The sequence below is a fragment of the Drosophila subobscura genome, chromosome O (assembly GCF_008121235.1).
Source record: "Drosophila subobscura isolate 14011-0131.10 chromosome O, UCBerk_Dsub_1.0, whole genome shotgun sequence".
Taxonomy (NCBI): Eukaryota; Metazoa; Arthropoda; class Insecta; order Diptera; family Drosophilidae; genus Drosophila; species Drosophila subobscura.
This window is the reverse complement of record NC_048533.1, coordinates 28,072,004-28,098,346: the sequence shown is the minus strand read 5'-3', so window position 1 is coordinate 28,098,346 and position 26,343 is coordinate 28,072,004. Positions and strand designations below refer to the sequence as shown.

Below are 26,343 nucleotides of genomic sequence, written 5' to 3'. Positions count from 1 at the left end.
CGTTCAAGGCGCAGCAAAATTGCGGCTTGCAAACACGAACAAACATGCTCCAACTGCAGGCGGCAGAACGAAGCTTTAGATCAGCACACACACACACACATTTTTTAGTGCGTTTTTATGCACAGACAACAGAGACGCAGTCAAAAACGTTTCTTGCTTCTCTGCCGCTGCGACAGCCGTGCAGTTCTGCATACGAAGTTGTGTCGGCGGTGCTCTTTGCATAGGCCGAAGCCACACGAAGTTTTTGCGCTGCGTGTGTGCCGACTGCGCTGCGCGTGATCTTTTTCCATGCACAGAACGACGCGACGCTGCCGGCCTTCACTTTGGAGTTGCTGGAGTGAACGAATGTAGTGGCTTCTATGAGCTTTAAAAAGCTTCGACAAAATGTGTTCTATGTACTTTTGCCTTTGCCTTTGCTTTAGCTGCCATAAAGCTACAAAAACCCATTCCCTGTTTAGAGCTCTTGAAAAACTAAACTCTCCAGACAGAAACTCCCATCACAATGCCCAGCAACATTTACAAGCCGGAGGTGGACTTTCCGGAGGTGTACAAGCTCTGTCAAATGTTTGTGCCCAAGGAGGATGATCTGGTGAAGGTGCGCAACATCATGGAACGTGAGATGATGGCCGGCTTGAGCCGGGAGGGTCACGATCGCTCCTCGGTGCCTTGCTACCTGAGCTACGTGCAGGACCTACCGTCGGGCCGTGAGCGAGGCCGCTTCCTGGCCCTGGAAATGATGCCCACCAACTGTCGTATTATGCTGGTGCGTTTCAGCAGCGAGAAGGATGTGTACATGAGCTCCAAGTGTGTCATCATACCGCACTCGATAGCCGCCGCACGTGGCATGGAGCTCTTCAACTTTCTGGCCTTCAACATAGCGGCTTTTGTGAAGGACAAAAAAGTGGACAAGGAGAACCTGCCGATGGGCATTGCCTTTGCCTTTTCGCTAAACAAACTGGCCCTGGATGTGGGCATACTGGTGGCTTGGACAAAGGAGTTTGGCGCCACGGGCGCCATTGGCAAGGATGTGGTGCAGATGCTGCGCGATGCGCTGGCCAAGTTCCCCGAGGTAATTGTCAACATTTTGGGCATTATCAATGTGGCCATTGGATCGCTGCTGGCCCTCTGCTGGCTACACCCGGACACACGAATCGGCTTGATCATGGGCAACATCACAAACTCCTGCTACGTGGAGAATGTCGAGAACTGCCACACGTACGTGGGCACGAGCAACAAGCCTTCTATGATCATCAATACAGACTGGGCGCACTTCGGCGATGGCGGACAGCTCGACTTTATTCGCAACGAATTCGACAGGGCCCTGGACGAGGCGTCCACCAATCCTGGCCTTCGCATCTACGAGAAGTTTAGTGGGGCGCTCTTTCTGGGCGAACTCGTGCGTCGCGTTGTGGTGCGTCTGATGCGGAATGGCGCCATTTTCGTGGGGCAACCGCTCGAAGTCATCGATCTGCAGTGGAAGATGGAAATGTCCGCTCTCTTCGAGATCGAGCTGGATCCGCCCGGCGTTTACACCAAGGCGCAGGAGGTAATGGACCGCTTCCGCATGCGCCACTGCAAGGATCGCGATCTGGCCGCCTTTCGCTACATCTGCGACACGGTCGTCAGTCGTGCTGCCATGATCCTCGCCGGCGGCGTCGCCTGTCTAATCAATCGCATGCAGCACACACAGATCTCCATATCCGTGGATGGTGGCATTTACCGTTTGAACCCCACCTTTGCCGCCGTGCTCAACAAGTACACGCGACTGCTCACCGATCCGCAGTACAAATTCGAGTACGTCGTCAATCAGGAGAGCTGCGGCGTGGGTGCCGCCATTATGGCCGGACTGGCACATGCCGATAAGTACCGCGGAGAGTCGAAGATATTTGAATTGGATTTTTAAACTTAATTTTAGTTTGCTTAATTGTTGTGTGAGTGTTGAACTTTGATGTGTTCTATGTAAAATATAACTTGGGGTTCGATTAGATCGTGATTTAATATTCTTATTTTATATATTTATTTATTATCTATTATTTGTATAGCAAAATGTGTACAAAATCTAGATATTCCTGCATGCCTTCAGATATTCCTCTCTTCCTTCCTTTAAATATAAAGATTTCTGTTTCAATTTTCATTCATTGCTGTTACTTCTATTCCTTTTTGTGCCATCCTTCGCCTTCGATCGCGGCTCCGCTACCTACACAGCTACGTCACTGCATTTGGCAGCTCTCTCGGCACAAACTCTCTCACGAAAGCTTCACATAAAAACACGCCATAGCGTAGCTCTTTGGTTTCTCTTTTCATTCAAGCTTTATTTGCTAATCCTACGTGCTCTCTCGCACGCTCTAAAAGCTCAACCCACTCCCACCTGTACGACAACTGTTGCACTGATTAATTACCTTTACCTTTTTGCCCTTATCTTCTGATACGACGCCGATCGGCACTTGGCCAGTGTACAAGTAACCCATAACTTTGTTTTTTTAGTCGCTGAAAAGTACTCGGAAGTAGCGGACTGTAAATAAATAACTTCTCCCCCACAACAAACTGCAATCAAAGCAACCCGTAACCAACAATACCATTTCCATTTCCTTCGACAACACTCGTCAGTCGAGACAGTTCGGAATATTTCCTTTCTCTCCGTTTTTTGGTCTAAATTTTGAGTTCATTTTCTCGTGGGTTTTCGGCTCGGGCTGAAGCATGTCGACGATCGTACCCACAACTATAGCCCCAGAGGTGGAGGCAGCGGTGGCGGGCTTCATGCTGACGCAGGAACAAATGACGGAGGTGGTCGATCGCATGACCAAGGAGATCAAGATGGGTCTGTCCAAGGACACTCACTCGCGGGCGGTCATCAAGTGCTTCGTCAGCTATGTGCAGGACTTGCCCACGGGCAAGGAGCGTGGCAAGTATCTGGCCTTGGATCTGGGTGGATCCAATTTCCGTGTGCTGCTGGTCGATCTGAAGAGCAACACGGACATTGAAATCCTCTCGAAGAGCTACGTCATTGCGAGTTCCATGCTGTCGGGGCCCGGCAAGGATCTCTTCGATTTTATAGCCAACTGCCTGGCCGAGTTCTGCAAGGAGCACAATCTGCAGGGTGAAGCCTTACCCCTGGGCTTCACCTTCTCGTTTCCGCTGCAGCAGCAGGGCCTGACCAAGGGCATTCTGGTCACCTGGACGAAGGGCTTCAGCTGCGAGGGCGTTGTGGGCAAGAATGTGGTTGCCCTGCTGCAGGAGGCCATTGAGCGGCGCGGCGATCTCAAGATCAACATTGTGGCCATTCTCAATGATACCGTGGGCACGCTCATGTCCTGTGCCTTTACGGCGCGCAACTGCCGCATCGGACTGATCGTTGGCACCGGCTCCAATGCCTGCTACGTGGAGAAGACGGTGAATGCCGAGTGCTTCGAGGGCTACCAGACCAGCACCAAGCCGCACATGATCATTAACGCGGAGTGGGGTGCGTTCGGGGACAATGGCGTGCTGGACTTTGTGCGCACTCCCTACGATCGCATGGTGGACAAGGTGACGCCCAATCCCGGCAAGCAGACCTTCGAGAAGTGCATCTCCGGCATGTACATGGGCGAGCTGGTGCGCCTCGTCTTGGTCGATCTCATGGCCAAGGGGAAGATATTTGTCGGCGAAAAATCGGAGCGCATTCAGACGCAGTGGAACTTTCAGACCAGCTACCTCTCGGACATTGAGAGCGACTTACCCGGTGACTTTCGGGGCTGCAACAAGGTCATCAATCAGCTGGGACTCGTCGGTAACAATGTGCGGGACAAGGTGCATTTGCGGTACATCTGCGAAGCTGTCTCCTCACGCTCGGCCAAGCTCTGCTCCTGCGGTTTGGTGACGCTCATCAACAAGATGAACATCAACGAGGTGGCCGTGGGCATTGACGGCAGTGTGTATCGCTACCATCCTCGCTATCACGATCTTCTCATGTTCCACATGACCAAATTGTTGCGGCCCGGCATCAAGTTTGAGCTGCTGGAGTCCGATGATGGCTCCGGCAAGGGGGCGGCCTTGATTGCAGCCACCGCCGTGCAGAGCACAACCAAGTAAACCATCAAATCGGGCAATGAGTGGCCCAATTGATATTGTAGTTACAAATTCACACTTAACCATAGGAGCAGGAACAAAATTCAGCGATAAATTAAGTCATAATAAAAATTTCATCAAATTTTAGTCATTGCACCAAGACGCCATCATGCGGGTTTTTTTCGTAGCACATGCCCAAAAATGTGTCGCGCCACCTGTCGTCGGTTTGTTGCAAAATCAAACAAATATATCGAATTCAAAATGTGCATTGTCGATTAGTGCCCGAACCCACTCGGAGCAGCCTTTGTTCAAAGTAGTTTATTTTGCTTCAACTTATAATGAAATTCCTGTCAAACCATGGAACTGGGCTCTCGACTCGAGTGCGAAAAATATAGAGATCATAAATGGACTGTTAATAAATCGAACTGCCAACGAAAAAAATACAATTTTCCATCGTTTCAAAGATCTTAAGGAGTTATTGCTCACAAAAGAGCCTCTTTTTTTCAGAGAATTGGCCAAGTATTAACTAAGCATTATGTTGCTTAAATTGTAAGAACATAACCCGCCCTCATCAACATTCATCTCCCTCAGCAACACCGAACCACTAACACCAACCCTACAGTATGGAAGATTCGACTTTTAGAGGAAGCGAAACGTCACCGCTCATTGTGAGTTGAGAGTACCCCACCCTGGTGTGTGTGTATTAGTGCGAGTAACTGCCCTACCTAGGGGAGATTGATAAGTTCTTTAAGATCTTCAAGAAATGCTAGGCGAAATATAATAAAATAATAATAATAAAACCTGCCAATAGAATTCACAAACTGCAACTGAGAAAGAAGTATTAAATATATTTTAAGCTGAAAATAGCTTTTATATACAAAGGAATTCGAGCTGTGCATTTGGTCAGAGTCAGCCGTATTATTACAAATTATATTTCCATGAAAGCCATGGCGAACTTTTCATCGAAAACGGTAGCAACACAGTCGCATTATTAACATTATACATTACAAAATATATATTTCTATTAAAAGTAACATGTGAAAGTCTATTGGCGGATAAACATCAGCACACTCACTTCGTTCAGTAAATTGGAAAAACCAAAGCGGGTGCCTGAAAGAGAAGTAGGGTTATAAGATACTGCCAGCCAGTCGATTGCCGTTTAATAAATGTCTCACCTTTCTCGATCTCAGCCATGTCACCGATGTTCAATATGCGGCGATCATCTTCCGCCACATCCGGAACGGTGCAATCCAAGGCAAATTGTCCAAAGAAAACAACAAATTTCTAGGTCAGGAGATAAAGGAGATAATTGTTACGAATTCTTGATTTCGTGGTTGAATGCATACCAGGGAAACGTTCTTAACCAGTTTCTTTTTACGACGCTGCAGCGGCTGGAAGCGCATATATCCCAGCGTCGCCTTCTCCTTGGTTTTGTAGAAAGCGTACTCCATGTCATCCAAGTTGTTGAAAACTAATTCACTAGCAACAGCTGCAAATACAACATAAAGCCAACATAAAGTCCGCGATTGATTCGGTGATATACTCGTACTTACAGACTGAATTTCCCACCCGGCTCCCGCTGCAGTCTTCCATATTGAAGCTTGGCTGATTGCTACTTTGGCCTCGCAGCCAGCTCATGAGTTGCATGCAAGCAGCCTGGTGCTCATCCGAGCTGCTGCGACTTGGTGACGGATCATTTAGCGGTGCTATTGGATCGGGAGCGGAATCGGGTTGTGGCTGAGTTTCAGCTTGTGTTTCCATGACAGAAGTTAGAGGCATTGAGGCAGCCGCTGCAGACTCTTCCCTTTTTTTTTTGGTTCGTCCACGTTTCTTGGTTTGCTTTGCATTTATTTGTGCTGTTGGATCGGGATCGGAATCGGGCTGCGGCTCCGTTTCAGTTTGTGTTTCCATGACAGGAGTAGGAGGCATTGAGGCAGCCGCTGCAAACTCTTCCCTTTTTTTTTTGGTTCGTCCACGTTTGTTGGTTTGTTTTCGGGCATCGCTGCTTTCCACTTGCTCCATTCGCTCGTTATCTTCCCACCGCAGAGGCGCGAGTCCCAGGGAACTGCAATCCGAAGGTTCTGCAGGCTCGACAGTTTCTGTAGCGGCATGGAGGGGCTCGCCTGGAAGTCTCGGCGTGCTGCTGCACAGCGGGGGCCTTTTCAGCAAGGACACTTTGGACAGTGTCGATATATTGGACTGCTTCGACGACGGTTTGGCTTTTTCTTATCATAGGGATCCACCGATTCGCGAAACCATTCAAACTTCATGGGATCCATGGTATGGCACCAAGTGTTCTTCAGTGGTACCTGCGCACGCTTTGACCGCCGATTGCCTGCGAATCACCGAAGAAAATAATTAAGAATATTGCAAAAGTGCATTCTCGTTCGCCACTACTTACCGGCCCCATTGAGGTCCACTTCCACCTCGTCCTGTATGTAAGAGACCTTTAGGTTTGCCAGCTCCCTTTTTGCCTTTGATTTTGCCTTGGACTTTGCACGCGGTGCCCTCGCCATGGGTTTCTTAAACACCACCGCTTCCTCCTCCACGGCGGGTCTGGCAGCAGCCTCGGGCTCAGGCTCAGGCGCAGGCTCATTGGCTCTACGTACCAGCGTGTCCAGTGTGGCCCGACTCGTGCTGGGCTGATCATCTGTCACGGAAGTGGAGCCTGGCACGGAAGATGAAACGATGGCCAGGTCTTCCCCGTGCATGTCCGTTGTCTTATTTTTCGCTGGGGTGGGTAGCTGTCTGCTCTGTCTATTCCGTCTAACCCCATTGGCTGTCCGATCTGACTGGTCATCAAATGGAGGAAGTGGAGATTTGGAGAGCCGATTTTGGGCATTTCTCGAGGCAGAGCAATCTGCCCCATCCACTTCATTGTCATTATTGTCATTAAACTCTGGTGGAGGGGCGGCAATTTCGTTTAAATTATTATTGTGCCCCTTCAAATGGCCGAGGGGAGGGTCTTCCACGTTCGAATCCTGCGGGGCTGCCCTGACCCCATTGAAATCCCGCACACATTGCGAATATCGTAGTGAACGAGGCGGCGGTGGTACAATGAAAATGTCCTCCTCAACGACATGGCTTTCCTTGCTCCTGGCACGACCAAGAGTGGGCCCAAGGTGGCTTGGACTGAGCCTTGGCTGCTTCTCCGGCGACACCGAGTCGACATCTTCTCGGAACGAGTCACCCTTGGTGTAAAGGCTGCGTTTGGACGAGTCGCACGATGGTTTTCGACGCAACTCCATGGTTTTTGTGAGCTCCATGTAGTTGAGCAGCTCTGCTGCCTAAAGTTAACAAAAGAAATTACATTTTTTGTCCTGTTCTGGGTTGCTGATTACCTACCATTGGAGCCTCTCGACGTCTGGAACGTTTGCGAACGTTCTGCCGCTCGTTTGAATGCCCGCGGCGCTCTCGTTGGGAATTGTCTTTAAAGGCGACGGGTGCTGGCGGAGGCATTGCCATAACCTCCTCACTGTAATCCATTTGTTCGCGCTCTTTGTCTGTTTCCGTTTCAACTTCCAGATTCCTTTGCAGCAGCTCCCACTGAATCTGCTGCTCCAGAGCCTTTTGCTGCTCGGCACTGTGCTTCCTTTTCCCATTCAGCGGATAGACCCTGCCGAGGGAGTTTCGCTTACGCAAATCAAGAATCTCGTGGTTGCTCATGCGCTCCAGCTCCTTGGCAAACGCCTCACCATTGATTGCGGTACAGGGCGCCTTATTCAAGATGGGAGCATTGGCGCCCTTGCGCTTCGTCTTGCTTGCTGCATTGGAGCGGTGAAGGTCAAGCAGCTTGATGGAACTGTCCTGGTCATTGTTCTCGATGGGCTTTCGATTGTGTCGCGTGCGGCTTCGACTCTGCCTGCTGGTGTTAACACCGGCCGGCGCCAGGTTCAACGCACAGCCGCTTGGCTGTTCGTCGCACTCATCGTCGGTCAGGATTGCGTCCAAGTCCACAACAACCTCAGGTGTTTTGTTATGGGAAACTGGCTTCGACTTTGATGATTCGGGAGTACCAGCAGCACACGATTTCGGACTACCAGCAGATACTGTTGGAGTTGCTGCTGCCCCATCTTCTGCTGCTGCTGCTGCTTCTGTGGCTGATGCTGCTGGCGAATGTGGTTGTGGCAAAGGCTCTGCTGCATCGGGCTTGGGACCAAAGGCCACACCCATTGGCATAACTAGCACGTTGCTACTCCTCGATAGATTTTGCACCATTTCCGCATGCTCCTGAGACTGCTGGGGCTGTGTTTCCGGTACAAAAGAATCCTCCACCGGTGCCGATTCCCGTTCAGATTGGTGCAGACGGCTTGTGGAATTATTCTGAAGTCTTCTCACACGCACCACTGGCTGTGGCTCTGGCTGTGGCTGTGGCTGTGTCTGTGCCGCTGGTCGATTCTCAGGAGCTTTGTCAGAGCAGTTTGGAGTGCTGTTTACTTCTGGCACCTACAAGTAGAATTGCATACACTAGTTGATAAAACTGATTGGCATTGGCTTTGATTCTGTTGTGACTTACAAAGGGAAATGGGCTTGAGGAGCTCCGAGTCAGATTAGCTGCGTCTTCAAAGTCCTGCAAGAGTTGACGACGCCCGCAGCTCCGCGAGCGCCTCTGAATAGCATGCCGACGCAGCTTATCAGAGCCAGGAACACGGCCGCCAGTGCCACTACGTGTGGAAGGACGCCGATGGGTGGGTGAAGGCGAATGTCTGGCTGAACGCGGCGGCACATTCTCATGCGATGCCAAGTTGGGTGGCGACTGTGGCACGTCTGAGGCGGGGGGCGCTGACGCTGCTGCAACAATGCTGCTCGCATTGGCTTCACCCAACTCTTGCAAAGGTTTCAATGGTTTCTCCTGTGTACCTTTTTGAGGCTTCTTTACGAGCGGAACATCAAAATCCAGGTTATAGGAGACGTTCCCAAAGACGAGGTGGGGCCTGGACTTTTCGGCTTCCGCTGCCTTGCGCTGCAAGAATGCGACAAGCCTATGCGAGTTTGTTGTGGGTTCACTTAAGATGGCGTCCAACTCAAGCGCTGTTTCATCTTTCTTGTTCTTGTTCTTCGACCTACAGCACAGCCAATAGCCAATGAGAAAAACAATTGTTATTGTCGAACGCTCAGCACTCCTTAGTCACAACATACATTTTACCACGCTTCACTTTTCATTTGTGTTTAAGGTTTAAACATTTGTCACTCCAACTATCTATTATCTATTTCTGAAATTGAATTTCCTTAGCGATGGGTAGTTTTGTCTTGTTGTGTTGTACTTGGTACAATAAATATTAATGAGATGCGTCATCGATAGTATCGCAAGTATCACAGATGTTACTTGCGACTACGTGCATTTTGGCAAGAGTGTGCCTATCAAAGCAGTCTGTTTCCACACGATAGTTACGATATATCGATAGCAGGCTGACAATATTAGGTCCTTATTAACCTAAGACAAATAGGTCTATCTATTTCTGAAATTGAATCGCCGCCGATGAAAAATATACCGTCAGGGCCACGTAAATATACCAAAATATACCATTGCATCTTCAAAATATACCGTAAATATACCGTAGTCTTAAATCATATTGCTCGATGTTGATGTTCTATTTGATACTACAAACTTGCAAATACTTTTAGCACTGAAACAATAATTTAATCCAATTGAAGAATCAATTTTGCTTATTATAAATACTCCTTTTTAATGGATTGAATACCTTCTGACCTTATATTTTACAAATTTTTATTTGAATATTTCATTTTAATCACCCTTTTTTTGGAAGCACGGGAGCCTTGTCTTTAGTATGTAAATGTATGTAAATTAGTAACAGAGACACATGTACATATTTACTTCGCAAACCAACGGAAACGGTATGAGCTCTGCAGTGCAATTTTCCGAGATGTATTTTGCGAAATATCGAATATTCTAATCTTGCGTCATTTTTCTATGACGAACTCAATTTATGCAGAAAGAAAAACTCTATAAACCATATCTTAAACATATGTATAGCTCGTATGAGCTCTAAAATGGAATTTAAATATAAAATACTAAAACTGTAGGGAGCGCCACTGTGTGGTGTAGAATGTACAAAAATATGTAAAACGAATAAATTGCATGTAGTGTACATACAGCTGTGTTCAATGAAATAGTGGTGCCGCACCTAACCACTTTCAAAGCTAGTTTTAAGACATTTTCAATCAAGGATGGTAATCATTATAAGTTTTATTACACAAATTATACGATAATGATTAACTGTCAAGTTATATTGAAATACTCACAATATAATGATTAATTTTGAGTTATGCTTGCTACTCAATCAATAATGATTATTTTCTGAGCAAAAAAAACTCGTTGAGTTATCTATATAGACGTCATATGTAAATCTGTCACATTTGACTGTGTGTATGATAAGTAATTTAATTAACGAACTAATTAATAATTCACACATTAAAAAAAGGTCAACGTGGTGGCTAAAAACGCTATTTTGCTCAAATATGTCGCTCAGTTTCTATGAACCTTTTAAAGAATAATTAGTGCCTAGGTACATATGTATTTGTGCATATAATATTTATGTACAATGCATAATTATGTACATATTTCCTCAATGGCCAGCTGCAGTTTGCAAATCGGCTACGTAGTTTCGCAGGCAGCGCTTCCCCTGTTATTTCGAAAACCCACCACCGAATCGGCTCAGTGTATGCTGGCAAGCGTCCAACTGTTTATGAGAGTTGAACCAAACACAAGGTTTTTGAACCTTTGGGCTGTTGGCGGAGCAGGAAAGCCAGGCCAGCTGTTGCAAAACGCACGCGCATCCTGTGCTGAATCGACTGAATCGGGGTGGGCTAGGAGTTCGAATTCGAGTTCGGGCTTGAGTTGGCGCATATCCTTGAGCAACAGCATTGGGCAAATAGAGTGAGGAGCGCTCAGCTGAGAGCGCGCTCCAAATAAATGCTATGCTAACGAGTTGAACTGAAACACTTGAAAACTGTCATTTAACTTCCAACAAAGAGTATGCAAAGCAACGGAAAGAACAAAAGTTTTGATTACTGTTTGGCTGGACCATAGATTTAATTGCCATCCCCGCTTGGCACCACCACCCCCCACAGCTGACCAGAAAAGTCTGAATTTCCGTTGTGCGGAAAGAGCTCTGACGGAAGCGCAGCAATAAAACTTTGTTGCATTGCTAGGAAGGAAGGCTCGGCACAAGCCCAAATGGCAAAGTGTAACGAAAAGACGAAAGCCTGATGACAGCAATTGGCAGTAACAACAGCCACCGTAACAAAAGGAACAGCAGCAGCAGCAGCAGCAGCAGCATAATGGAGGCGACACGGAAATTGCGTATGCCGTGTGCCCGTGTGCCCGCTGAGAGACATGAACAGCATTTGGGGGGAGGAGGAGACCTCTTGTTGCTCTCTGTTTTGTTTCCTGCGCCCGAGCAAATGGCACACACAGAGCACGGCGACACGCAATACAATGGGCAGCAGCGGAGGGGGGACAAAGTCAAATGGCATAATAAACGTATTTATGAAAAGGCAGCCTCAACATGTTTTCCTTTCATCTTGGCCCGAAATGGGAGCATGGGTCCCGGGTCCGGGTTCGGTTACCGCGTGCAGGCGGATTGTGATTGTGAAAGTGTTTTTCTTGGATGGGAAGCCGCCTCATGCCTTACGCCTTACGCCCGCCGCAGCTTCGCACTCGGTCTCCCTGACATTTCGCCGTTTAACCTTGCATGTTGCCAAATGTGGTCCTTCAGTTTTAAGCCTACAAAGTTGTATGCTAAGCCTGTGCGAAGCTCCGAAAAGGACGGCAGAAAGCATAGGCATATAGGAGCGGCTGAGGCAGAGGCAGAGGCAGAGGCTCTGTCACTGCATTCGAGGGACATTGGTGTTGGTGCGCCGCTCACGGAGTGTTCGGGTGTATGTGCTCGAGTACATAGGCGACAAGGACGATTGAGCGAATGAGCGATGCGATGCGATGCGAATGCGATGTGGGGTGTGGTGGAGTGGAGTGGAGGGTCTGGGGCTTTGGCCCCACTCTGCCGAATCGAGCTCGAACGGTAACTGGCGGCGGGTGCGGTTTGGCAACAGGGACCTACATTCAGTCGTCGTCGGGCCATCGTCGTCGTCGGCTCCCACTACATCGTGCTCCGAGCGTGTCTGTGTCCATGTCTGTGTCTGTCGTGGGGCCAGATAGCCTGAAAAGCGAGCTGCCCGTGCAGCATTGTCGGCAGTCCTCATTCAGACGCGAATCCGTTAACATCGCGGTCGCCGAAGGGCAGACAACACAACATCTAACGGCACGGCGACCAGCACATGGCCGTCCATGGAACACGGAACCAACCGACCCGACCACGCGTAGTGTTAACCTTTCAATGTTTTTCCCGTTGAACCGTTTTACCATTTACCATTTACCATTTACCGTTTTCTCACTGTTTGCTTTCGTGTGTTTGTCGCTGTCTTCCCCCCCCTAGTGTGGGAGTTGTAAACTTTTCTTGGCATCATTATGCTGCACTCGCTCTGCCTTTTCTGCCCTGTGTGCAGTTTTTAGCACTGTCATTTTAATTAGTTGTGCTGTTGACACTTGGCCAAACGCCCCATTGGGGTCTAGGGGCCTGCAGCATCGGAGAGGCGCTGAAAGCACAATTAGGTTTGAAGCACTTTCACGCTCTTTCAGGCAGAATCAACGGCCGCATCGGCAGCGGATTTGGATTTGGATTTGGAATAGGGACACCAGCTGAGACCGAGCTGCTAAGGGGATCTTTAGTCGCCAGTTTGTCTGGTGTCTCCCGTGGATAGCGCCACTCCCACATTGGGCGAAGGGCAACAAAAGAATGTCCCCTCCGCCATGGCTTTGAGGCAATTGTTTCAATGCTTGCTGGCAATTTTTTGGCACTCCATCGAAGTGCCTCCTGCGTTTGGCAGTTGTGCTTAATGGAATTTTTATTTGGTGCCATTGAGTTACTCGACGGTTCGTTTTGTCGATGTTTGTTCGGCTTTTTTGAGGTCAAAGTGCACGCTTGCCTTCGCTTTTCAGCTTTTGTGTTGTTTCTTTTTCAATTGTGCCCAAAACAGAGTGGAGCAGAGCAGAGCAGGAAAGAGCAAAGAGCGAACAACAAGAGAAATGGCATTAAAATTAATTAACCACGCGCATGTGTTGGAGATGGTATATAGCCATGTCCCTGAGCCCAGCCTCTCGGCTGCAGCTGCCTCGCTGGCCCGCGTTCAATGCTACCACTCCAGCCATTTATCCAAGCCCCCAACATTTGGCCTTATCTGAAATATGCACACGAGGCCTTGAGCCGCCGACTTTTTCGTAATGCCATCCAAGGCAACGTCAACCAGCTGACGAACGACCCACAGACCCACAGACCCACAGACCAGACCAGACCAGACCGAACCGAGGGACCAGCCGATTCGTTTCGCATCCCAAACGGCAACAAACTGTTGTAGGTGCTGCCCAAGCACATCCAACCTTGGGAGGGCGCGCGAGTGTTGCAAATTGCATTTGTTGTGCAACGACAGCGACAACTGCAAAGGCACAAACACACGAGTGAAACACTGTGTGGCATGATTACTCCTCACTGCACGGAGTACTGTAGTCGTACGTTAATGAAATGTTATTGTTTAATATGTAAAGCCACGAACTATCCTGCATATCCCACGACTCAATGGAATAAATGTTTCTCAACGCCAACGAAATGCCAAGTGACGATGCCATTTTTATAGACTTTTTCTAAATCAAAAGAAACGACTCAACAAATAAAACAGAGACTACCAGCGACGGTCTGGGCGCCACTTAAAGTGCCAGCGATGGCAGTCAACGGGAGGATTCGCAAGCGCAAGCATAAAATCCATACAAGTGGCGACACTCCGACTCCGACGACAGCCACAACTAGCGGAACGGCAGCCCCCTCAATAGCCCCCTCAGCGGCAGGCAGGCCCTGGCCCATGGTGGAGCAAAGCGAGACAATCGAGGAAGCCGCCCTCGCTGGGGACTATAATAATTTCACGCATAATTTCGTCGATTTGCAGAGCCTCTTGAATTTCAATGATTTGCTGAGCAGCAGCAATGGCAGCAGCGACAGTGGCAATGGCCAGAGCCAGAGCCAGAGCAGCTCCTCGAGCGGATCGAGCATCATTAAATTGAGTAACGGTGCCATTATAGACACTCTTTTGGGCACCGTGTTGACCACGGCCACGGCCACTGTGGCGCCTGCAGCCAGCTCTTTGCTGGCCACGATTGCAGCCACCGCCACGACAAGCGCATCGGTGGCGGCCTCCACGTCGGCGCTGGCCATTGCGGGCAGCCAGCAGGTGGTGTCCTTGTCGGGCCTGGCCATTGCCGAGGCCACCTCATCCACCTATTATGCCAACTTGCTGAACATGTCGCCAGCGACGACCAGCCTGATCGCTGCTGTGGCGGCCACCAAGTCCTCCCACAACGACAGCTCCATGCGCTGGGAGCAGTTCGACGGCAACGTGGACTTCGGCTTTGATCCGCTCTACCGCCACTCGCTGGCCATGTCCATTGTCTACTGTGTGGCATACATCGTGGTGTTCCTGGTGGGCCTCATTGGCAACAGCTTCGTGATTGCCGTCGTCCTGCGGGCGCCTCGCATGCGGACGGTGACAAACTACTTCATTGTGAATCTGGTAAGTGGCCGACCCCTAAATCATACGAATGAACCCCATTAATTTGAACTTACATTTCCATTCCATTCCATTCCGTTCCGTTCCGTTCCGTTTCCAGGCCATTGCGGACATCCTTGTTATTGTCTTCTGCCTGCCAGCCACGCTGATTGGCAACATCTTTGTGCGTAAGTATCCGCTTAATTCCGCAAGACTCTGAGATTTATTTGCCCCACATTACCGCCGTGTGGAATGATGCGTGGTGCTGGGTGTATTCTGCTTGGTTCTGCATATTAGCTGGATTTATGGGCTGCAATTAATCGCCGCTTAGACAAAGCTTTCCCCCCGCCACAAACGACACGGAGCAAAAATGTGTTTGCTGCGTGTTCACGTGGCATATGCGTAATGCGCCACGAGCATCAACGGGCACAACAGCAAAATGTAATGGACAAGACATTAGAGCTAATGTCCAGAGTCCGCATAAATGCTCGCAGGCGCAGCGGTGCCAAGAGTCCTGCGAGAAGCGTTGCAGTAATTACCATTTATGTGTGCTTACGTATCGGAATTTACTTGCTCTGCGCAGACACATTTGGTTTGCGCTTCCCCGTTTTAATTGGCAACCGAACATTTAACGAGTATTTACGCAGATATTATTATGGGAATGGCATCGCAAAATGTTGCAAAATTCAAGTTGAGCCACACAAAAATGCACTTAGCAAATTGCACGCTCCAGAAGTTGCAACTTTTTGCGCAAATATTTCGTTGGACATTCTGGCCGTTAATTTATTCAGCATTTCTGCAGTCTGCCAAACATGTTTCAGGTCTTTTAAGCAAATGTAAATGAGTCTGTGACAGCAGGGAAATCCCTGCCCGGGATGGAGGCACTCAATTAAATTAATTTTCCGGGTGTTAGGCCACCACAACACTCCCTTTCCCTTTCCCTTTCCCAGTCCCAATCCATAGTCCTTCGTGGCACTGACAACTGGCCAAGGTACAAGTGTATATTTAATGAAAGGCCAATTCGAAATCCCAGCGAAGGCACGACGACCCACAAACGACCCAATAAACGAGGTTGCGCATAATTGTGTGCCTTAAATTAAAATAAATTTCACCTGACATGCCCATCTATCCATCTGTGTCGGAGCCATTACACCCTCTGCAGCTGACTGTCTTCCTCGATGGACACTCTGCACAGCCCCCAGCTTACCCCTTGGCTGTCTTCCAAATTGATTGTCGTGGAGCTGTTCGAGCAGGTGCCCCGGGCATGAGTCTATGCAAATCGCCGTCGACATGGAAAAATGATCGAAATCCTTGGGAAATCAAATTCAAATTCCGATTGTAATGCACGCCATGTCAGGGCAGAGGCAGCGGCAGCGGCAGCGGCAGAGCCAAAACCAGACCAAGGGCCACAGTTCCATCTTCTATTGGAGCCGATGGCTGCCCACGGCCAGCTAGGCTCACGGCTTGCCCCCAAGTGTTGCCAATTAAGTAGTGGCTCTTGCCTCCCCCTCTCTCTTGTTGCTGTACCTCAACTTTAAGAAACGGCATTGCACTCGGCTCACGTTCTCCCCCGCCCAACAAGTGGGTCGCTCGGTCGCTCGGTCGGCGAGAGGGGGGGGGGCGTAGTAAGCGAAGTCGCCCGAATGAGCGAGAGTGCGAGGAGAAAGCGAATGAAGCGTGTGGCAGGAAAAAGTGAATGAGTTTTCCTCCGCTTGCAGTGTGTGCCACTGCGCATTCTCTCTGCGCTCCTCGCTCTCTCCCTCTCCCTCTCCCTCTCCCTCTCTCGCTATGTACTCGCACTCGGCTGGTTGTTGCTGCTTTTCGGGGTGGCCCAAAGGATCATCGACACAAAACTGACCTAATTTCACAAACTCAAGCTGGGCGCAGGGCTGGCGCTGCCAGGGGGCCGACCGCTCTTAGTGGGTCACTGTGGGTGGCGGGTGGCGGGCGGGCGACTTGGGCTCAGCTGCTTGAGGCCTAGGCAAAAGCAGCAGTCACAACAGCAAACACAAATTGCAGCCAGCCAGCCCTTGTGTGCTGCCATTTTGACTTGTGTTTGTGTGCCCTGACTTGCGGGTGTGGGTGTGTGGTGTGGCTTGTGTGTGTGTGTGGGAGCATTTTTGTTTTGGGCTGCTCCCCCAAACATTCCAATTCGCCTTCGACAAGCAGCTGAAAGACATTGCAAAGCAAACGAAAGGCGTGTGGCGTGTGGCGTGTGGGTAGGCCAGGAGTTCTTTAGGTGCTCTCGGAGTGTCTCGGATGTTTGGCATATTTGCACATCGAACATTGCACGTTGCACCGCCACAGCCCGCACACCCCGAACACCAAGAAGTCGTTGCTGGAATGGGCGCCCCAGCCAACAAAGTGAATTATATGAAATCAAAAGGCAGCCGTCAAAGCCGATGCCGAGGCGCGGGCAGAGCCATTATCTAAGCACACCTTCAAGCCTCAGAACTGCAGTGGAAGGTTGTTTGCATTCAAGGCTCCTTGCGGCTGGATGAATTGACCTAAATATTTCGCTTGGCAAACCTGATAGTCAGGGTTATCCACACACACACACACAACGAGTGTACGAGTGTGTGTGTATCTGTGTGTGTGTGCCTGTTGGTACCTGCACGGGGTTGGGCCTGCACTGGTTGAGGGTTGTTGCTGGGGTTGAGTTGGGGGTTCCGGAATGTGTGGGGGGTTGGGCGCTGGCGGGGCCCTTATTTATGTGTGCTTCGAAATCCAATAAAATGCGAAATGAATTGATTTCGTGGCAGCGAGCGAGCGCCATCCGCCTTGAGGCGAAGGATATCCTTGCAGTGTCCTAAATGGGGCTTTATGGCCATTGTTGTGGCATCTTATCAATGCGAAATCGAATCGTTGTCATTAAGTCCTTTGTGGACTTAACGTGCAGCACGTTCGCCTCTGCTTTTTTGAAGTCACGTTGCCACTGCCAGTTTGTTCATTAAATTGGCAGCGTGATTTGTGCCGCTGATGAAGTCATTTTTCAGCTGCTTGCGCCTGCCGCCTGATTGTATTTTAATTTGGTCGCTACGTGACGACGGCCCTGCCCAGATCTCAGCTCCCCCATGCACCATTCCGGGCACAGGCTGGCGCCATTCCTGCGGTATTCAATTTGCCATCGTGCAGTCACAGGAGTCGCCGCAGGACGTGACGCTCCGCTCCAGTGATAGTCATAACAATAACGCATTTGCCTCAAGTGTTATGCCTCTTCCATGGCCATTCCACGCCCATGCCATGCCAATCGAACCAATGCCCCTCCCAGACGCAGACTCCCAATCCCCGTGACCCGTTGACGGATTTGTTACGCCCGATTATTTCATTAACTTTATGCGCGGACGCGGGTAACCACAGCCACAGCCACAGCCACAGCCTTGATGGCAACAAAATTGTCGCCTGCGGAGGGAGGTTTAGCAATGCAAAGGAAAAATCCAATCCACTTTGCCTATGCGTAACGCAACGACAAAGAAAAGGCTTGGGCAGGGCGCGCTTGACACTTTCGAGGGCCGGGCAGGAGCCCTCACCGCAGCGCACAATCGAAGGCTGCTGATAAGCTCAAATATCGATTTGGTGCTCGTATTATCTCTTGCAGTTGAGTTGATCAATATTGAGCACCCACCAGCTTATGCTCACAACTGGCGAAGATGCTGAGGCTGCTCCTGCTCCTGCTGCTGCGTCTGTCGCCCATATGTTGCCCTGCCCTGTCACAACACACTCAGCCCCAGCCAGCCAGCCACTCATGGCTCTTACCTCTCACCTTGACAGTATGTGTCGCAGCTTAGGACTTAAGAAGCTCTGAAGAAGCTGCTTGTTTGGCCTTCAAAGCGCGTTTATTTGGCCAACAAATTGATAAGGGGAACAGCGAGTTCGAGGGCTTGGCACTCACGCGAGTCGATTTGAGTTATTTCTGATGTTTGCACGAGAAAGGAGTTCCTAACTGCCATTTTGGATAACAGGTTTTGTGTGCATTTTCTTTGCAAATATTCAGCAACAAATTCCATGAAGTTTACATCAAATTTACTCCAAAATGTGTACTGCCTTTAGTTACTTTTGTTTTCTTACCCCCTGTTTGTCTTTGCGATTATAAAAGACAGTTGACTTTGAATGTTTTGAGTATGGATTGAGTTTGTGTTGTGTGGAGAACTTTAAGCCAGAAAAAACCAACCAAGGCACGTTTGCCGAGTGGCTTTTCCTTTACAAATTTGGAAATGTAAGCAATGTGTTTGGCCGTTCGCATGATTGATTATGATGGAGCGTTGCCGAACTGCATTTGAATTGAAAACTCTTTTTTAAGCAGCTCTCTGCTGTCGGTTTAACGGCCAGGCATCCAGGCATCCAGCCATGTATCAAAGTTTACCCTTATCAGCATAATATCTCCAATAAGTAGCCTCGTGCCTTAATAGCTTCGGTTTCAGTCTGTTGCACTTGCAACACAGGAGAGTTCTCTCCTCCCCTCCTTCGTTTCAAATCGAACGAATAAACCCGAAAAGAAACCCATTTGAGTGGCTGTCTGCTCGTGTGTGGCACAAAACCCACATGCTGCTGCCCAGAGCCTGTCCATTCCACTCTCCAGCCAATGCCCAGAAGTTCACAGCCACAAAGCCAAATAATATTTCTATTTTTATGTGCCAAATCATATTAAATTTGGCTTTTATTGGGCTGCTCGCAGTGCGGGTGGTCGCCCGGTGCGTATGCATAATAAAAAGCGACAACAAATCGAGATAGGACAGGCGAACGAGACAGGAAATTAGAAGCCCCAACAGCAGCCAAGAGGCTGAGGAGGCGTCTCCTGCGACGAGCATTGAACTCCATGGTTCGCGGGGGGGCGGCACGGGGCGGGGACTCCTGACACTTTGCCTCGTGCTAATGATGTGTGGGCTGTTGGTTGCTTAATTGCCATTCGATCTGTCATGCTCGTAGCGCTGTGCGACTGTCATCAACCTTGACAAGCTTCGCCACAGGTCCAGGCCAGCATACCGGAGTCCTGGTGCTGTTGCTGGTGCTGGTGCCCCCGGCCATGTGTGTTTTATAACCTTTTGTGTCTGAGTGAGTTATTCCTTTTAGCATAAAATTCATAACGCACAACTATGCGGGGCTGGAGCAGCAGTCTCGTGCCTTCTTCCATCAAATAGAATAAAAGGAATACAAATTAACTTAGGCAAGTGCGGTCTGGTCGTGGTCCTGGTGCTGGTGCTGGTCCTGCTCCTGGTCCTGGTCCTGGCTCTTGTACTGATTGTGGTGCTGCTTTGTGGCTGGGCAAACAATAGTGCCCGTTCTCCATCATCGCTCCGCCGCTGTCGCTGTCGCTGCCGCTGCCGCTGGCTGGTCGCAATCTGAGACTTGTCACCAAAATATGAATGATATTCAGCACATAAATCTCAGTCGGCAAACAACGGCGGAGACGTGGGCGGCTGGCGATGCCAAGAAGCATTGAACGTTAACCAAGTCCATGAGCATAAGACAGGAGATGGGACAATCAGGACAACGACTAGGACAACAATGCACAGGGCAGGACAGGCGCGGACAGGACGATGTGACCGAAAGTTACTCAGCATAATTTGTACATTGTTTATGGCCAATATTTACCCGCTCTCCCTCTACCTTTCTCCCTTCTCTTCTGCTCTTTTCAACATATTTTCCAGCGTGGATGCTCGGGTGGCTGATGTGCAAGTTTGTGCCCTACATACAGGGTGTCTCGGTGGCGGCATCGGTCTACAGTCTAATTGCCGTGTCCCTCGACAGGTAAGTTTGCAACGCGATGAAAACACTCTCCGCAATTACGTGGCTATGAACTTTTATTGGGGGATAATCTTGGGTGTTGGGCGGGGGAGGGGGAGGGTCAGAGGAGTGGGCGTGGATGGGGATGGGCTAGGGTTCAGGGGTGCAGTTAATGGTGCACGACCAGAGCGGGTGCGGCATGGTGCACGGGCACTAGGGGCACCAGCGGCTTGATGGCATGCACCGCCACCACAGGCTTGGCGACAATCGGGGTGACGACCTTCACGGATGCCGGATGGTGCACGACGTGTCTGTGGGAGAGAGCGGAGGGAGGAGGGTACAGGCGGATGGATGTGTCAGTGTCAGTCAGCCAGTTGGGGCGATAAGCAGATTGAAAATTAATTGCCTTCCGCTCAACTTACGAGTGCACCGAGTGGGCGCCATGATGGATGATGGGCGAGTGCACCACAGCGGGATGCGCCACCACGGGGTGCGCCACAACGGGATGCACGGCCACGACGCCGGGATGGGCGTGGACCTGAGCGGCGGCAGCGAGGGCGGCGAGCACGAACAGCTGCTCGAAGTGGGTTCAAAGTTCACAGATTAGCAGCGGCAGTGATCCATCCATCAGCGATACTTACAGTTTTGAACATTTTGACGGGCTGGGAGAGGTGCAGGAGCTAAGTCGAAGTTGGGCTAATGATTGGCTGGTTGCAACTGGTGACAAGTGCCACATCGAGCGCGGCTTTTATAGGGGAGCAGCAGTCCGATGCGAAAAGTGAGTGTCGCTCAATGCAAGCAGCAATGCTGCACCTGGGGAAAACTGGTCATGCCAGACAGACAGACAGACAGGCAGGCAGTCAGTCAGGCAGTGGGGCAGCAGTCTGTGGGTCGCTCGTTTCGTCTCAAGATCAAGTTCATCATAGTTCGCCTTGTCCGTATTAGGCGCTGTGCGATAATCAAATTCATGCTTCAGATTCAATACGAGAATGCCTTAGAATGTTGTTTTCACTTCAGTTTTTGCCTGGCCTGGACGAGTGTTAATGATTCTTCGATGAGATGTCAGCCCTGGGCTTCCTGGCTGCCCGTCCCCAAGACTCTTGATGCCCATAAAGTCAGCAATGTCGCGGCCAGCTGATTTATCAAGTGATACTAAAACGCTTTGACGTGCGCCAGTCATAACCCCAAGGACAATAACAGCCACCAAGTGCCCGTCGAGCTTTATGTGCACTTTCATTTATATCAATTTTCCCACAGCGGAATCGGCATCCGAATCCGAATCCGAATCAGAGCAAAAGAGCCCTGGGGGCAGCACCCCAGCAACGTCTCCCCGCTTTAGCTCCATCTTCTTTTTCTATTCGCATTCTGCTTATGTTTTGGTGGCACCAAAGACGACCACAACAGTACATCATTCGATCATTTGGGCAGGCCCCCACCCCGGGACAGGCCATGCCGAAGTCCGTTTGCGGCTGGCCGCATCCTGTTTTCTCTGTGTCCATCCGCTGCTTTGTATTTTTACGAGCACTCGTAAACCGAATCGAAATTTAAGATTTATTATCTGTAACAAGAAACTTAAATCTGCTCTCAGCTGTCTTAAGAGCTCAGTGTTTGCCATGATTCCCGCTCTGTATTTGGGGATAGTGGAACTGCCCCGACTGGGCTTATCACTCGCTTTCTGCTCATGCCAATGCCATTTAATTAGGGTCGTTAGTTCCCATGGAGCGTACAGGGATCTGCCCCATCAGCCACGTATGAGCATTCCTATGTTTGTATTCATTCATAAGAGCCATATATCATAGCCCATTCGTCCTCATAGTTGTGGCTTTTGTGGCACTGACAGTGACGCTGTGGGTCTTCAGCCCTCTGTGTGTGGGTGTCTTTGAAAATGTCAGGAGTGCGTGGGAGCCAGAGCCTGGGACAAGCGTCACAAAACCACGCAGGGCATGGCCATAGATGGCAGCATGTGGCCAATTATTAAATTTGTAGCTGCTCGTAAGCTCCGCACATGAATATGCAAATGACTTATCCCCGTACTTTTAGCTAAGGGAAGCCACTCCAGGCCACTGCGGGATATTCAAATCCAAGAAGTTTGTATCATAATTCAGGCGACGTCACCGCTCTGTCATCACATGGTAATCCCGCAGAGATTTGCGCAAATACTTGCTGCACTCAGCGAAATGAATGGAGCACAAATTAGCATGATTGTCGCAATCATTTTATCACAGTCCGTGGGGAAAAGTGTCCTCAAATAAATGGCAATATTCCAAGCCATTGATTTTGATATATCTTAGGATTTACTCGACAAAGTCTTGGCGTCTCAGCAGCGTTTTTTCTTTCAATGCAATCGATGAATCTTTCCAATATGAATTTCAAAATCTTGAGTCCATTTTTTCCGAGTAAAATTGCTTATTCCGAAAATCCCAATTAGACGGTTGTCTGATTTATGGCCATGGACGAGTTATGCTAATGCAATTGGTTGCCTCCAATAAATAAACGTTATGACAATTGGATATTGTCTCCAGTTGCAGGCAGCTTTGTCTTTGCTCCCCTCCCATCAGTACTTTACTTTCTTGGCTATTTTTAGCGCAAGATTCCATGCTGGTTGGGGCAGTCCAATAGTGAAATTACCGCTGTGTTATCTGCCAACTGTTTTGGCCAGGCGGTGGACGACCCAAGGCCGTACAAGCGCCAAAGTACGAGCACAATGCACGGCATGAGGGCTGCCCCATAATTACATGGTCTGGACAGGCCAGGGGAGACCCAGACTCAGTGTCAGACTGGAGCAAGTCTTGTCTATGACTATTGAACGGGCGCCACACAATGAGTCGGACTGCACTAAGCTAAATGAAAAATGCTGAAAGCGTTCTCCCACCCTCCCATGTCTCCACCTCTGCGTCAGCCTCTCACAGCTCTTATTCAAATTACAATTCATTATGGCAAGCAAAGTAAAAAATGACACCCCATACCCAAAGTGGACGAGCACTCGGCACTTGCACTGGCGTCCCTGCTGGCGACTGGCAGTAAGAGTTCAATAGACGAGATTGGAAAGCGAATGCTCAGCAGAAAAAGGCTTAGGGATGCCAGCGCAGGGCTTGATGGCTGGCAGGAGACGGCTGGCATCCTGCGTGTGCAAATTAATCAGTGGGAGATATTTGCATGCGAAGCCTTGTTGAAACGGTGTCGTCATCGTCGCCTCGACAGCTTGATGATTGCCATTACACTTGACGGCAACGTCTCCGGCTCCGTCTCCGTCTCCGTCTCAGCATCTGGAGCTGGAGCTGGAGCTGGTAAACATCCTTTGTGTGGTGCACTCTCGTTGCAGGTTCATTGCCATCTGGTGGCCGCTGAAGCAGATGACAAAGCGACGTGCGCGTATCATGATAATCGGCATATGGGTAATCGCACTGGTAACCACCATACCCTGGCTGCTCTTCTTCGATCTTGTGCCGGCCGAGGAGGTGTTCTCGGACGCTCTGGTCTCGGCCTACACGCAGCCGCAGTACCTGTGCCAGGAGGTCTGGCCGCCCGGCACCGATGGCAACCTGTATTTCCTGCTGGCCAACCTGGTGGCCTGCTATCTGCTGCCCATGTCGCTGATAACGCTCTGCTACGTGCTCATCTGGATCAAGGTGTCGACGCGCTCGATACCAGGCGAGTCGAAGGACGCGCAGATGGATCGCATGCAGCAGAAGAGCAAGGTCAAGGTGATCAAGATGCTGGTGGCGGTCGTCATACTGTTTGTTCTCTCCTGGCTGCCGCTCTACGTGATCTTTGCGCGCATCAAGTTCGGCTCGGACATATCGCAGGAGGAGTTCGAGGTGCTCAAGAAGGTGATGCCGCTGGCCCAGTGGCTGGGCTCATCCAACAGCTGCATCAATCCCATTCTCTACTCGGTCAACAAGAAGTACAGGCGAGGATTTGCGGCCATCATCAAGTCGCGCAGCTGTTGCGGCCGTCTCAGGTGGGGCTACTCCCTCTCTCTCCCTCTCAGCCTCCCTGCTAATGCTCCTCCGTTCACTTGCAGATACTACGACAACGTGGCCATTGCCTCCTCGACCACCAGCACGCGCAAGTCGTCGCATTACCACCAGAACAGCTCGAGGAAGAGTCCCAGCAGCAAGGGCAATGCCGTCTCCTACATCTACGAGCACAACTCGCTGCGGCGCCACAACATGATGCTGAAGCAGGACAGCAATCTGTCGCAGCAGATGCTGCTCAAGCAGGACTCGCACGGCTCCCGACAGTTCCTGATCAAGCAGGAGAGCTCCTGCAGCGACGCCTCCGGCATCCGGCGTCCGTTGTGCCAGCAGGACAGCAACGGCTCCAAGATCTCGCTCTCCAAGCAGGACTCCATTGTCTCCTACATGGAGTCGCGTCGCGCTCCCGCTCTCGGGCTGAGCGACTCGCTGGCGGACAGGGACAGCGTCTCCATGGAGTCGCGTCGCGCCGGCGGCATCATGGCGAATGCCACGCCGGGATCCCTGCTGGACAAGCGGCAGAAGTTTGTCAAACAGGACTCGGTCATCTCGTTTGTGGATCAGCGACCAGAGCCGCGACGACACCAGCTGGTCAAGCAGGATTCGGTCATTTCGTTCGCCGATCAGCGTCGTGGTCTGCTCCACAAACAGGACTCGCTGAATCGCGCCAGCGATGCACCCACTCATCATGTGTCCATACTGAAGAAGACAGACTCGCAGCTCAGCTATGGGTCGTCTTCGTCAGCATCCGCCGCCTCACCACGCCGCACTGCGGATCTGTACGAGTAGGAAGCCCCCACAATCCTCTTGCCATTCCCCCAAGACATAATTGGCTACGAATCACTTGCAGAGAACATGCGCCACAACATACGGATACATATTAATTGTCTCATTCCTATGGCAGCTACAAACATACGAGCTATGATATGCTATGACCATCCGCATTCCTGCAATTTCTGACTTATTTACTGTCCCCATTGCTAAGTTACAGCCAGAGATGTACAGACAGGCAGACAGGCAGACAGACGGAATGGTACGGTGGATATCTTCTATTATTCGAAGGATTTTATGCAACTGTGATAGAAGTTGGCAGTGCTGGTGGCCAGACTTATCCGTCGTTGTTGTTGCCAGATCTACATAGGAATAGGGAATGGGAACTGGAATGGGAATGGGGATGGACCAATGCGATAGGGGGTGGGTAAGCTAATCAAAGATCGCTTAGTTAGACACAACAACAGTCCACACTCTACAGTCGACAGGTGGCCCACACACACACACACACACACACACACACACACACACACACACACACACACACACATAGAAATAGATGTTTTATACGTGTTTCGAATGGTACAGACACAAAACATAAACAAAAGACAAGATATAAAACTACTCCTTGGCTATGGCTATGGCTATAAAATATCTACAATATTGTATATGTATATGTACCGTTACGCAGTTTTAAGATTGTTTGTACTCGCCATTTGCTATGTATCGAAGCAGAGGAAGAAGAAGATGTGTTGGAGGAACGGAACGGAACGGAATCAAACGGAGGGTACGATGGGAAAGGGGCAGACCTTCAAATAGCTTTGCTAAAACTTTTTGTACGACAGCGAGAGTGAAACGGAACGGGGCAAATGTAAGTCCAGTATCAAGTGTAACAAAAAACAAAGAGAACAAAACAAAATGAGATAACACCGAGGTCTAAAGTAACGTACCTACTAAATTTTTGTATGGAAATTCTTACAATTTATACATATATATTTATATTGATTTTGGAATAAGCAATATGCAATATGCATTGTGCCATGTGCAGTGTGCAATGCATGGGTATGGTATGGTCTATGCCTACACTGTGTATCTATCAAACAACAATAATCAATTTTATTAGAATTTTACACGAAAGCAAACCAAAAGCAAACCAAGAGCAAACCGAGTCACAGCAGCAACGGAAATGATGGTGGCAAATGGTTGCCAAACG

At 49.9% G+C, this 26,343-nt stretch overlaps 5 protein-coding genes across 5 annotated transcripts; 3 read left to right on the top strand and 2 right to left on the bottom strand.

Annotated features, from left to right (window-relative positions):
• The first annotated feature begins 467 nt into the window (after positions 1-467).
• On the top strand, positions 468-1,903 carry LOC117896567 (hexokinase type 1). Its single transcript, XM_034804968.1, has one exon. It carries the CDS (start codon positions 503-505, stop codon positions 1,901-1,903), a length of 1,401 nt encoding a protein of 466 aa, XP_034660859.1. The 5' UTR covers positions 468-502.
• Positions 1,904-2,575: 672 nt separating this feature from the next.
• Positions 2,576-4,188, top strand: LOC117897226 (hexokinase type 2). Its single transcript, XM_034805945.1, has one exon. It carries the CDS (start codon positions 2,698-2,700, stop codon positions 4,066-4,068), a length of 1,371 nt encoding a protein of 456 aa, XP_034661836.1. The 5' UTR covers positions 2,576-2,697; the 3' UTR covers positions 4,069-4,188.
• Positions 4,189-4,872: 684 nt separating this feature from the next.
• LOC117897227 lies at positions 4,873-9,311 on the bottom strand. The gene is given in 9 exon segments (XM_034805946.1): positions 4,873-5,154; positions 5,220-5,328; positions 5,391-5,533; positions 5,598-6,207; positions 6,210-6,379; positions 6,446-7,331; positions 7,390-8,490; positions 8,561-9,107; positions 9,184-9,311. Coding segments are annotated over 9 exon segments (3,633 nt in total). The 5' UTR covers positions 9,186-9,311; the 3' UTR covers positions 4,873-5,089.
• Positions 9,312-12,186: 2,875 nt separating this feature from the next.
• On the top strand, positions 12,187-25,509 carry LOC117899504 (neuropeptide SIFamide receptor). Its single transcript, XM_034809554.1, has 6 exons — positions 12,187-12,384; positions 13,667-14,682; positions 14,780-14,846; positions 20,307-20,406; positions 23,705-24,343; positions 24,407-25,509. The coding sequence occupies exons 2-6, from the start codon at positions 13,840-13,842 to the stop codon at positions 25,146-25,148; spliced, it is 2,391 nt and encodes a 796-aa protein (XP_034665445.1). The 5' UTR covers positions 12,187-12,384; positions 13,667-13,839; the 3' UTR covers positions 25,149-25,509.
• LOC117899511 lies at positions 20,515-21,050 on the bottom strand. Its single transcript, XM_034809562.1, has 3 exons — positions 21,024-21,050; positions 20,805-20,956; positions 20,515-20,693 (listed from the first exon to the last, which is right to left on the bottom strand). Exons 1-3 carry the CDS (start codon positions 21,033-21,035, stop codon positions 20,552-20,554), a joined length of 306 nt encoding a protein of 101 aa, XP_034665453.1. The 5' UTR covers positions 21,036-21,050; the 3' UTR covers positions 20,515-20,551.
• Positions 25,510-26,343: the final 834 nt, after the last annotated feature.

Coding starts and splice junctions, on each gene's coding strand:
- LOC117896567 (XM_034804968.1), top strand. CDS start 503: ATGCCCAGCAACATTTACAAGCCGGAGGTGGACTTTCCGGAGGTGTAC.
- LOC117897226 (XM_034805945.1), top strand. CDS start 2,698: ATGTCGACGATCGTACCCACAACTATAGCCCCAGAGGTGGAGGCAGCG.
- LOC117899504 (XM_034809554.1), top strand. CDS start 13,840: ATGGCAGTCAACGGGAGGATTCGCAAGCGCAAGCATAAAATCCATACA. Junction 14,847..20,306: donor GATTGGCAACATCTTTGTGC/GTAAGTATCCGC, acceptor CATATTTTCCAG/CGTGGATGCTCGGGTGGCTG. Junction 24,344..24,406: donor AGCTGTTGCGGCCGTCTCAG/GTGGGGCTACTC, acceptor GTTCACTTGCAG/ATACTACGACAACGTGGCCA.
- LOC117899511 (XM_034809562.1), bottom strand. Junction 20,694..20,804: donor GGCGCCCACTCGGTGCACTC/GTAAGTTGAGCG, acceptor TCTCTCCCACAG/ACACGTCGTGCACCATCCGG.